The following is a 10,696-nucleotide window of genomic DNA, read 5'->3' as shown; positions in this document are numbered from 1 at the left end:
AAAAAAAAAAAAAAAAAAAAAACTCTTGACTTGGTGACTCGCTCGACTTTGAGACAAACTTTTCAAAGGGGTTAGTTTTAATCTCTCTCTCTAAGGTCTCTTCTCTGAGACATATCATCTCGAGCTTTTTGATTGAAAATACTTTCATGGAGGCTTAAACATCACCATCAGGTAAACTCTTTAACTCTCTGTATCAAGCCTCTGTTTATCTACTTTTGTTTATTCCACAAGTCACACAAGTAAGGAAGGGAGCTAGTTTATGAATAAAGAAGGATTAAAGTTAAAGTATGTTGTGTCTTTAGAATTTTGATCCTTGGATATAGACTTGCTATACGATCTACTGAGGTTGATAAAAAAATAGTCCAAAGGCTTCGTTTGCTTTTTTTTTTTTTAAAAAGATGGATGATCCTTGATGATGGTTTAGGGTTGACTAAGTTTTCAGCTTATGAAATGGTCTGAAATTTCGATCCTTTATGGTTAGATTACAAAATAAACGTTGATTATCCAAAGTTTGGGACTTTTGTGGGAAAAATTCAAGGATCATTATCTTATAAAGTTCTCAGCTTTTGATTCTGTTATGGACTATGGTTTTAGCTTTTACTTCTTTTGTTTGTTGTTTGATGTATAGAAAGTATGACGACGACGCAGAGCGCTATGAGGATGGTGGAAGGTGATCATTTGAAAAGTTGGCAGGGTTCCTCTAGGGATACTAGTGGGATATTTGGTTCACATGATATGGCTGTTGAAGATTTAAGGTTCCTTATGGAAAGAAACAGATTGGATAGTGGTAGTGGTGGTGGTGGTGATCATACAGGGAAGATCCCTAGTAGGAGTGGGAGCGCGCCGCCTAGCATGGAAGGTTCATTTGCAGCTCTTAGGAATCTCTTGAAACAACAGGAAGGTAGTGGTAGTAGTAGTAGCAGCTCTGATGTTTTCAGTAGGGCTATTGAGAGTTACGGCTCTGAAGAAGAGATACGTGGCGATCCTGCTTATGTAGCTTACTATTTGTCCAACATCAACTTGAATCCGAGGCTTCCTCCTCCGTTGATCTCACGTGAGAATCAGCACTTGCTGCGTCATTTGGGTGGGGTTGGTGATGGTAGTCCAACAGCATCTTGGGATGATATGGGTGTAAGATCTTCTTCCTTGCTTGCTTCTAGAACTGCGCTTTCGACACATAGAGAGGAGCCTGAGGAGGAGGCTTCTTCTGGTGAGCAACTTACTTATGCTTCTTTCCCTGCTCGTCGTAAGAGCTTTGCTGATATCATTCAGGTATAGCTTGATTCTATCACTTATTAGACTTTTGATCTTAAAGGTCTTAAAGGAAGATTCTCTCTTTAACACTTTCTTTTGTGTTCAAGCGGCCTCATTCGGCAGGGAATCATCCAATAGCAGAAGCCATTTCTTCTGGTATAGCTCCAGAAAGCACAAGAAGAGTACCAGAGTCTGATATAAGTTCGGTGAGTCTTCTGAGGGAAACAGATTCTCTCTCTGTGGAGGCTGTTGCTAGTGAGGATACTTTTACCACTGATTTGGGCTCACAGAGTTCTACTAACACGCAGAAAGAGAGATCAAACGCGAGGGTAGCGAGCCACCACGAGGACAACAATCTATCTGCTTTTGATGCTTCTGGTCCATCCTCTGCTGCTTCTAGAATGATGAGGAACCAAGAAGAACAGCAATCTCAGGGAAGGAGAGTACCTGTTCAATACACACCTTCATCGTATCAAGTTCAAGCTAGTTCGCCACAACAAATGACCTATCCTAGGATGGGTGGTACGCACGACATGATGCAGAACTTGCCTAGGATTGCTACTGGAGAGGTACATTCGAGTTTCCAATCTCCTCCTCATGGTTTGCCATCGCCTCATATGTATACATCATCAACAGCAGCATATATGACATCACTGAGCCCGTTTTACAATCATAACTTTCAGTCCTCTGGTATGTACCTCCCGCAGTATAATTACAGCGGTTACCACCCTCCTGTCTCTGGTGTTGTCCCTCAGTACATGAGTGGATACCCATCTCATGAAGCTACCGTTCCTATGCCGTATGACATCTCCTCGCCTTCTTCGGGATACAACAACTCCTTCTCTCGAGGATCCTTTTCACCTACTGGACAGCAGCACACTCCTTTCGTGGATCCTTTTCAGTTGCAATACTATCAACAGTCTCAAGCAGACCCGTATTCTCCTTCGTTTCAGACCAGCACTGATTCTTTTGGGCAGAAAGACCAACAAGCTGGTGGGTTTATGACCAATCAAGAACCTCAGAGCAATCAACTGAGTCCAAGTTTTGGGTTGCAAAGTCCGCGGCACATGGGAAACTACTTTGCAGTGCCGCCTGGTGTGAGAGTCATGCCGCAGTATCAGGGATCACCTCTTGCTAGTCCAGTGATGCCATCCTCACCGGTTGGTGGTGGGATGATGAGCCACTTTGGAAGACGAAGTGAAACAAGGTATCATCAACAACAAGGAGCTAGTAGAAACACAGGGATTTACCCTGGTGGATGGCAAGGGAACAGAGGAGTAGGAGGCAGCAGCAGCAGCAGCGTCGATGATTTTAAAAGACATTCTTTTCTTGATGAACTCAAGTCTCCAAACGCTCGTAAAATGGAGCTGTCTGATATCGCAGGGCGTGTTATTGAATTCAGGCAGTGTTTCTATTCTGTTTTCTTTAATTCCTGAGTTAGTATTTTGAGAGCATCAAAAGATAATATTCGTTTTTTTGTTAACTTCAGCGTTGATCAGCATGGCAGCCGGTTTATTCAACAGAAGTTGGAGCACTGCTCTGATGAGGAGAAGGCATCTGTTTTCAGTGAGGTTCTTCCACAAGCTTCGAAATTGATGACTGACGTCTTTGGAAATTATGTTATCCAAAAAGTGAGCCCACTTTTTCTTCTAAATTGAAAAGTTTTTTCTTCTTCATTATAAGTTTGTTGATACATAGTGATGTTTGTTTGCACAGTTCATAGAACATGGAACTCCAGCGCAGAGGGAAGAACTTGTGAAGCAACTTGCTGGTCAGATGGTTTCTCTAAGCTTGCAGATGTATGGATGTCGTGTGATACAAAAGGTAAAATGAGTAAATAATATTAGTTTCTACATATAAATGTCAATGTCTGAAGTAAATGGTTGTTAAGTTCGTTATATGTATTATATGATATGATATTTATAGGCACTTGAAGTGATAGATGTTGACCAAAAGACAGAACTGACTCGTGAGCTCGATGGGAATGTGCTGAAGTGCGTTAGAGATCAGAACGGGAATCATGTTATTCAAAAGTGTATAGAGAGTATGCCTGCCTCTAGGATTGGATTTATAATTGCAGCTTTCCGTGGTCAGGTTGCCACTCTTTCTACTCATCCTTATGGATGCCGAGTCATCCAGGTAAATGGAATAAGAGTGAGGCTTTTCTTTTGTGTTGTGACTTGAAATATTCACTTATTTCTCCTTCTGTTTTTGCTATAGAGAATCTTGGAGCACTGCTCAGATGATGAGGAGACTCGTTGTATAATCGATGAAATCTTGGAGTCTGCTTTTGCTCTTGCTCATGATCAGTATGGGAATTATGTCACTCAGGTATGGATAAGTGTCTCCCTTGGCATGTTCTTGTATCTCATTTTGTTCTTAGTCTTTGGTTTTTTTTGTGTCTTTATAGCATGTCCTGGAGAGAGGGAAGCCTGACGAAAGAAGACAGATTATTGAGAAGTTGACAGGGAATGTTGTTCAGATGAGTCAGCACAAATACGCGTCAAACGTTGTGGAGAAGTGTCTGGAACATGCTGATAGTACCGAGAGAGAGTTGCTGATTGAAGAGATAATGGGAAAATCCGAGGAAGACAATCACTTGCTGGTAAGAACACAAACCCGTAAAGAAAGGTCTGTGAAACCACACTGGACTTGTTTTAACATATATACTATTTTCTTCCGCAGGCGATGATGAAAGATCAGTATGCAAATTATGTGGTCCAGAAAGTCTTGGAGATCAGTAAAGATGAGCAAAGGGAGATTCTGGTGCAGCGAATGAAAATTCATCTCGAGAGTTTGAGGAAGTACACATATGGGAAACACATAGTAGCCCGCTTCGAACAACTGTTTGGTGAAGGTATTTGTTTGTTTTCTTTGAAACCAAAAACTTAAGTTTATGCTCTAATGTTCTGTTTCATTGTTGTAGAGAGTGAAGCTTCAGAAGGAGGAACAGAAGGTTAGGCAGGAGGTTTCATTTGGGTTTACAGATTTGGACAATGTTTGTTAGAAGAATAAATATGTATTTGGAAAATGCTTATGTGTATATATGTGCTTGTAACTATGGATGAAAGTGTGATGGTTTGTGTATATTATGTGTGGACATAATTTGTGATTAAAGTTGATTTGCTCTTTCTCTTTTCACTTGTGTAAGCACATAGAGATTGTTTATAGCCTTAACAAAAAAGAACTCAGCTTCTCACTTCTCATGGGAATCAAAACACTCCCAAGTGCCAAAAAAACATCTCATGTGCCACCACAGTAAATGTGATGAAGCGGCTAAACTTCAAGTAACAACAATAGTAATCTAAGTTTCAATTTCGTCATTATATGAGTGGCTTGGTGTTGGAGGCGAGCAAAATATCCTTCCAGGCTTCATAGAAGACCCAAGTGATGCCTGAAGACGGCATGACTTTCAAACAACTTGCTCCCCAACCTCTGTAGAGTCCCATCACTCCTCTTTCCTTCACTACTTCTGCTATTGCCGCAGCCATGTTGGGTGGGCATTCCCCTTTCAAAGCTCCCACCATCAACCGCTTCCTCGCCACTTCCAACGGGAAGCTAATGGTGCTAGCCGTTAGACCTGACACACCACATTTACATGACTTTGAGTCGAGAAAGAAAAAAAACAAAAGAAACTTTTTATTTTATTCATTTTTTTTACCGGCTAGAGCTCCAAGAAGAAGCATCTCTGGACGGCTTAAAGCCTTCTTGTTCTTGGATTTGCAGTAAGTGGTTTTCATTGTGTCATACATGAAGTAATAACATGTGCTGTAAGGAAGCATCCCGACCAGTGTTGGCCCCAAGCCAGCGTAGAATCCACGGATTCCATCTTCTCTAAAAATCCTTGGAACCGCAAGTCTTAAGCTTGGATAAATCTCAGGACTCACAGTCAATCTATCCTGGTAAAAAAAGAATCATAGAAAAAAATCAGTCTCTTATCAACACTAACAACAGCAACAAGAAAAGCTTTTTACATCAATGGAGTTTTGATCGAACCTTGAGGACTTCGAGAGGATGGCAAACAAGTGTACTGGCAACACCTGCAGCTGCACCAGCAACAGCAACGGGAGAGAGCCAAGAAATGGACGGACTGAAACTAAAGTCACCGATCTCAATCTTCGCCTGCTCAATCTTCTTCAGCTTCTCTTGCGCTGATGTCATTACACGCTTCACGCACTCGAAAGTGCTCAACTCGATGGCTTGAGTTGGGATGATACGAATCATGTTGATCTCGTTGCCAGCCCAGAGACCTACCCATCCTTGCTTCTGAATGATCTCCACAAAGCTACCTGGAATGGTTCTCGATCCAACACCAACAATCATTCTCGTCCTGCCAGGTGTCCACACACCACAAAGACAAAAGTTAAAACATTATTCGTTGAGGAGAGAACAAGTGTGGAGTAATGACAGACCTTATAGTCTCAAGTGGAGCAAGAACAGCTTTAGTCATAGCTCCAGCTAAAGCCCCACTCAGAAACTCACGAGCTTCCCTAGACTTGAAGAAGTCCTGAATCAACAAAACACACAACAGAGAGAAACATATTGGTTTGACATATAAAATTAAAAGAAAAAATGTGTCCTGTAGAGATTGACATATGAGATATAGGGGCAAATAAGGATTTGCCTCACATCATATCACATATTGGTTTCCCATTAGACATACACCAGAACACAATAACACAAGACTCATAAGCGAGAAGGAGAGGAAACAAAAAGGAACTCACTTTAACAGGAATGGTAAAGTCAGGAAACTGAGGCTGGAGACTAATAGGAGACTCCGATGGAGCGGAGGAAACAGAGTCCTTCACCATACCAACGAACGCTTCTTTTGGAACAACCATTGTCATTATCTCTCTCTCTCTCTATATATATATATATATATCTATCTGACTCCTGTTTAATCTGCCTGAAAGATATTTTTTAGGCAGAGAGAGACAGAACAGGAGATCCAAAAAGGGGCTAAAAGAGAGAATATGCAATTAAAACATAACTATAAAAAAGAACAAACTTTTTTAGATTATGAAGAGAAGATCTAAAAGAGTTTTGTTTGAGGTTGAGACAGAAATGGAGTCTCTGCCAACATTCTGCAAGTGAAGCTGGTGTTTAGATTTTATGGGGAAAGATTTAAGTTTTTTAGGGTTTATGTGGTGTGGGGTGTGCTCATTTCTGTCCCTTTATTTTATCCAAAATATCTTTTGTTTTCTTTGACCAAAAAAAAAAAAAAAAATCTTTTGGGTTCTTTGGAACCGGTTGAACCGGTTCAATCAGGATTTAATCAGCCGGTTCGGTCCAACGTTTTCAGAATACGGTTTGTAAAAAAATATGTTAATCGAGACGGTGAAGTGAGCCGCCGAGTCTTATCCGACCAGTTAACTTTCTCACAATCAAAGCTCGACGAAGATGTCTTGCTTGATCTCATCAACTTGCTCGCTCGTCCCCTTCGACTCGAGTCTCACTCGTTCAACTCGCTCCAGCAAACTCGGCTCTTCGCTCTCATGGCAATCTTCATTTCCCAAGTTCTCCATCGATATCGGCTCTGTTATCTCGTCTCCCATTGTCAAGAAGGTTAAAAGCCTTCTCATTGCGTTTGTCTCTACATAATCCACTAACTATAGCTTCGTAAATGGCCTGCCTTATTTAGCTTTATGCTGTTCTTGATTTCGTTTGGAAGCTTACTTTGTGTTCTTGTCTGTTTGAGCTGGTTCTGTAATTTCTGTGGGTTGAAGTCAGAATCTAGGGTTCTTGTTGATTTCTCTTCAAAGTTCATTACTTTATCTGTTGGGTTCCTTCAAAGTTTGTTTCTTTCATCAACAAGAGTTGTGTATTGATGGATTGATTTGTTCAGGACTCATTTGTGCAAGCTGCGTGGACTAGAAGATCACGAGGCGAAGCAGCGAAAAGACCAAACAAGAAGTCATGGAAGCAAAGAACAGACATGTACATGAGACCTTTCCTGCTCAACGTCTTCTTCTCCAGGAAGTTCATACACGCCAAAGTGATGCATAGACCTACAAGCAAAGTCATCTCGGTTGCCACCACTAACGCTAGAGACATAAGGACCAACATACCCTCTCTTGTCGATGACGAAGCCTGCAGGCTCATCGGCAAGCTCATCGCTGAGCGTTCTATGGAAGCAGACGTCTATGCTGTGTCTTATGAGCCTAGAAAGGGGGAGAGGATTGAAGGGAAGCTAGGGATTGTTATCGACACCATTAAGGAACATGGCATTGTTTTTGTCCCTTGATTAGCCATTTTCATTACCAAGAATAAGTATGTCTTCTGCTTGTGACAAGACAGTGTAGGGGAGTATTAAAAAGATGATCATATTATTAATTATTATATAGTATGTACACTTTATTTCTTCTTGTCACAAGACATGTATCTAATCAAAATCTCTTCAAAAACACTTTCCTCACAAGGGATATGAATCCCTCCTTCATGTTCATAACCAAACTCGTCCGCTACTTCATCCATCAAAACTTTAAACTCAGGATACTGAAGATACTTGGTCGGTATCACGAACCTCTGCATCCCATCACCCACATAGACCGCAAGATGCCCTCTCGGTACAGCGTTTTGGTCTCTGGCTCGTCTCCTACCATCAGACAATTCCCCTGAGAGAAGACTCGCCTTTATGTTCCTTTCAGATCTTCTGTTCCTTCTCTTCTCCTGGTTCTTGAGGCGTACGATGAAATCTAGCGATATCATTTTTCGGTTGTATGATTCAAAAGATAAGCAAAACCAAACAGAAAATTGTGTCAAAAAAATATTTTATTTAATCAAAGTCTAATGACTTTTCATTTGATAGATCATAGAACTGTAAAGATCTCCTTGAAGTTGTTATCTTCATAGAAAAAATGAAAAATAAAGAACAAGCTAGGTTATAGAAGCCCTAGTTGCTCTTGTTTCTTTATTTCTTTTTTCTTGTTTTGAATGATCTGTCTACCTTTTATGTCTTGGACCACAAGCTATGTAAGAAGACTATTATTGGCAACACCAACCAAAATACAGTAGTCTGTACCGTACAGTTGGTACGAGGTTATTGTCCGGTGAATCCAGTTCACAAATTTACACCAAAACATTCGCGTTATCAAGTAAAAATAGGCATTAACCATCTCCACAGATCATATATCTTATGCAATACTTTTCATATTTTAAAGTCGATCACATTATTTATGCACATCATTTTATTTAATGTACACAAGCTTGTTCAATAGCTGAAACAGTTTGATTCACATCCACTCCCATATTACAGATATTGGCAAGCGCTCCTGTATACTTCAAACCGTAATCTATAGTTGCTCCGCAGTGATTCTTGAAGCTATTAACCTGCGATTTTCATTTGATAATATACTAGTTTAATAGTTATTGCGTAGTACACAAGTAAACAAGATTTGAGATTTGGTTGGTTACCAGAGTCTTGAAGCAATCCCAGTCGTCTACAAGAGGTTGCCCTGTTGTTCTTGTAGAAGTTAAGAGATTTAAGACATTTTCTTGCTTAAGTGAAAGTCTCAGAATCTCTATAATGTTGTGATCGATTTGTTGCCTATGATTCATTTCTTCAAATAGTTTCTTCTGAAGTTCTTGTCTTTCAGGTGACTCCATTGGAGATCTTTGAATCTGAAAGATAAATAGTGAAACATCAAAAACATGCACCTCTTTTGTTTATTATTCCTTCTTGAAAGATCAGACTTTACCTTGCTCTGGAGATATAACAAAGGGATATCGCGAGCATTAACGAAGCTTGAACTAGAGATTTGTGGAGCAGTGAATCCAGAGAAAGTGAAGTTTTCGTTTTCAGGATTGGTTCCAATGTAAGAGACAAGATAGTCTTTAAGAAGCTTCCCTGATCCGAAATGGCAGACATTAGAACTCATCCCTGGTTCAGCATCAGGACCTGTTCTTCTCTTTACAACTTTGTATTGCTGTTTCAACGTCTCTTTGCTCATGTCATGAAGGTCACTGCCCCCAAAAACACAAAACAGAGAAACATTTGAACAAAAAGAAGTGATTCTCGAACAATAAAATCATCTGATATTACATAGAGATTTGAGGTTTTTTTTTGGTTGAAGTACCTGTCCTCAAGCCAAGAGATGCTAAATGTATCGCCGAGACAAACACCATTATATTCAAGAGGAGGGGTAGGATATTCACCAGCACAGTAGGTTCCATAACTGCTCTCTGTCGCATTAGAAGCAGTTACAGCAAATATGTTTAGGTTGCTCTTTAAAATCCCTTCAAACATACTTCCAGCCTCACATGCTTCAACATAAATCAGCTAACATCACAAACACATAACAACTCAAAGATTCAAGAACAGAACACTATATAAAAAGATGCTAGACAGATGACAATGAATGAAATGAGTTATTACTACCATCTTCTTGTATCTTTTAAGCCTATGCATCTTCTCCAAGACTTTGATGAAATCTTTTGCATGGAGATCTTCACCATTAGGCATTGCTGAGAATAATAAACATGGATCAAGAAATCGCCTATTAGTATAATCATGAGAAACATCTTAATGATAGTTGTAGATTCAAACTTGTGTATAGGTTTCACATTCAAACACTGTTTCACTTGACGTACCAACTGATTTTTTGAATTACTTTAAACATTCATTAAAAAAAAAAACAGATGAAGATTCATGATAAAATACATAGTAAACCAGGAGATCCATGGTCAGCATAGTAGATGAATATAGTATCATTAGGACCACTTTTAACAACTTTTCCACTTCCTCCTGTGATACCACTTTCGTTTCCAAGTATCACATTATAAAAGTTCTTCACGTTAACAGCTTCTTTAGTGTAGTCCTGTATCAACCACAAAGACCAACAAAATCTTAAATCTTAATATGTTGATTCATTTATAAGTATATAAAATGCATAAAAAGTAAGAAAATAAGAACCTTAGGAACTCCTTCATAAACATCGGGCCCATCAGGTCTATTGATGATAACTCCAGGCCTGGGATTCTCTGAGTTAAACGCGATATCATCATACATAAACACTATAATGTTTTCATCTTTTAGACCGCCTTTTCGCAATATCTGATATGCATGGCATATGTCAGCCTGTGAACCAAAACAACAGTAGATTTTGTTCATAGAAGAATCTCTTTAGAATCACCTTTTCTTCTTATAGTTAAAATTTAAAAACTTCTGATAACAAATAAAAAACCTGATGCCTGTAGTTATAGTAATAATTTGACCCAGCAATTAGAACAGCCCATCTTGTGCCTTTTGCACCATCTTCAGATCCAGTATCATGAAGTAATTGGTGTTTGCGAGAATCGGCTGAGTAAAAGAGCAGAGCATAGAGAAAAACAAGAACGTGTAAGTGAGCAAGAGAAGACATTGTCAGAAAATTACTCCTAAAGAACTGTTGTTGTTTTTTTTTTTGGATGATTAAGAACTGTTGTTTTGCTCTCTGGGTAAAAT

The 10,696-nt window shown here is 39.6% G+C and overlaps 5 protein-coding genes across 7 annotated transcripts; 2 read left to right on the top strand and 3 right to left on the bottom strand.

Annotated features, from left to right (window-relative positions):
• The first annotated feature begins 11 nt into the window (after nucleotides 1-11).
• LOC108861854 (pumilio homolog 5) lies at nucleotides 12-4,391 on the top strand. Of its 3 annotated transcripts, none has more exons than XM_018635826.2 (11): nucleotides 12-171; nucleotides 629-1,272; nucleotides 1,362-1,460; nucleotides 1,563-2,656; nucleotides 2,744-2,885; nucleotides 2,971-3,078; nucleotides 3,181-3,393; nucleotides 3,475-3,585; nucleotides 3,665-3,859; nucleotides 3,940-4,111; nucleotides 4,181-4,391. In XM_018635826.2, the coding sequence occupies exons 2-11, from the start codon at nucleotides 634-636 to the stop codon at nucleotides 4,213-4,215; spliced, it is 2,808 nt and encodes a 935-aa protein (XP_018491328.1). In that variant the 5' UTR covers nucleotides 12-171; nucleotides 629-633; the 3' UTR covers nucleotides 4,216-4,391. The 3 variants fall into 3 exon arrangements, with proteins under 3 accessions (XP_018491328.1, XP_056842537.1, XP_018491327.1); XM_056986557.1 differs by having other exon boundaries at nucleotides 1,362-1,823; nucleotides 1,938-2,656; XM_018635825.2 differs by having other exon boundaries at nucleotides 1,362-2,656.
• Nucleotides 4,392-4,433: 42 nt separating this feature from the next.
• LOC108861856 (probable mitochondrial adenine nucleotide transporter BTL1) lies at nucleotides 4,434-6,380 on the bottom strand. Its single transcript, XM_018635828.2, has 5 exons — nucleotides 5,979-6,380; nucleotides 5,667-5,761; nucleotides 5,251-5,584; nucleotides 4,916-5,153; nucleotides 4,434-4,834 (listed from the first exon to the last, which is right to left on the bottom strand). The coding sequence occupies exons 1-5, from the start codon at nucleotides 6,099-6,101 to the stop codon at nucleotides 4,578-4,580; spliced, it is 1,047 nt and encodes a 348-aa protein (XP_018491330.1). The 5' UTR covers nucleotides 6,102-6,380; the 3' UTR covers nucleotides 4,434-4,577.
• A 205-nt stretch (nucleotides 6,381-6,585) lies between these two features.
• On the top strand, nucleotides 6,586-7,614 carry LOC108861857 (uncharacterized). The gene is made up of 2 exons (XM_018635829.2): nucleotides 6,586-6,819; nucleotides 7,100-7,614. The coding sequence occupies exons 1-2, from the start codon at nucleotides 6,655-6,657 to the stop codon at nucleotides 7,496-7,498; spliced, it is 564 nt and encodes a 187-aa protein (XP_018491331.1). The 5' UTR covers nucleotides 6,586-6,654; the 3' UTR covers nucleotides 7,499-7,614.
• Nucleotides 7,562-8,182, bottom strand: LOC130495214 (auxin-induced protein X15). The gene has a single exon (XM_056986558.1). The coding sequence runs from the start codon at nucleotides 7,960-7,962 to the stop codon at nucleotides 7,609-7,611; it is 354 nt and encodes a 117-aa protein (XP_056842538.1). The 5' UTR covers nucleotides 7,963-8,182; the 3' UTR covers nucleotides 7,562-7,608.
• Nucleotides 8,183-8,389: 207 nt separating this feature from the next.
• LOC108861855 (vacuolar-processing enzyme delta-isozyme) lies at nucleotides 8,390-10,696 on the bottom strand. Its single transcript, XM_018635827.2, has 8 exons — nucleotides 10,437-10,696; nucleotides 10,166-10,330; nucleotides 9,914-10,070; nucleotides 9,632-9,717; nucleotides 9,330-9,532; nucleotides 8,952-9,216; nucleotides 8,668-8,874; nucleotides 8,390-8,583 (listed from the first exon to the last, which is right to left on the bottom strand). Exons 1-8 carry the CDS (start codon nucleotides 10,611-10,613, stop codon nucleotides 8,446-8,448), a joined length of 1,398 nt encoding a protein of 465 aa, XP_018491329.2. The 5' UTR covers nucleotides 10,614-10,696; the 3' UTR covers nucleotides 8,390-8,445.

This window comes from Raphanus sativus, chromosome 5, assembly GCF_000801105.2.
Source record: "Raphanus sativus cultivar WK10039 chromosome 5, ASM80110v3, whole genome shotgun sequence".
NCBI lineage: Eukaryota > Viridiplantae > Streptophyta > Magnoliopsida > Brassicales > Brassicaceae > Raphanus > Raphanus sativus.
Note: the sequence above shows the minus strand (reverse complement) of the source record. Positions and strands in the feature narration are given on the sequence as shown.

Coding starts and splice junctions, on each gene's coding strand:
- LOC108861855 (XM_018635827.2), bottom strand. CDS start 10,613: ATGTCTTCTCTTGCTCACTTACACGTTCTTGTTTTTCTCTATGCTCTG. Junction 10,071..10,165: donor TTTATGAAGGAGTTCCTAAG/GTTCTTATTTTC, acceptor TGGTTGATACAG/GACTACACTAAAGAAGCTGT. Junction 9,533..9,631: donor TTAAAAGATACAAGAAGATG/GTAGTAATAACT, acceptor TTGTGATGTTAG/CTGATTTATGTTGAAGCATG.
- LOC108861857 (XM_018635829.2), top strand. CDS start 6,655: ATGTCTTGCTTGATCTCATCAACTTGCTCGCTCGTCCCCTTCGACTCG. Junction 6,820..7,099: donor CGTCTCCCATTGTCAAGAAG/GTTAAAAGCCTT, acceptor TGATTTGTTCAG/GACTCATTTGTGCAAGCTGC.
- LOC108861856 (XM_018635828.2), bottom strand. CDS start 6,101: ATGACAATGGTTGTTCCAAAAGAAGCGTTCGTTGGTATGGTGAAGGAC. Junction 5,762..5,978: donor ACTTTACCATTCCTGTTAAA/GTGAGTTCCTTT, acceptor TTGTTGATTCAG/GACTTCTTCAAGTCTAGGGA. Junction 5,154..5,250: donor ATCCTCTCGAAGTCCTCAAG/GTTCGATCAAAA, acceptor TTTTTTTACCAG/GATAGATTGACTGTGAGTCC.
- LOC130495214 (XM_056986558.1), bottom strand. CDS start 7,962: ATGATATCGCTAGATTTCATCGTACGCCTCAAGAACCAGGAGAAGAGA.
- LOC108861854 (XM_018635825.2), top strand. CDS start 634: ATGACGACGACGCAGAGCGCTATGAGGATGGTGGAAGGTGATCATTTG. Junction 3,586..3,664: donor ATGGGAATTATGTCACTCAG/GTATGGATAAGT, acceptor GTGTCTTTATAG/CATGTCCTGGAGAGAGGGAA. Junction 3,860..3,939: donor AGGAAGACAATCACTTGCTG/GTAAGAACACAA, acceptor TTTCTTCCGCAG/GCGATGATGAAAGATCAGTA.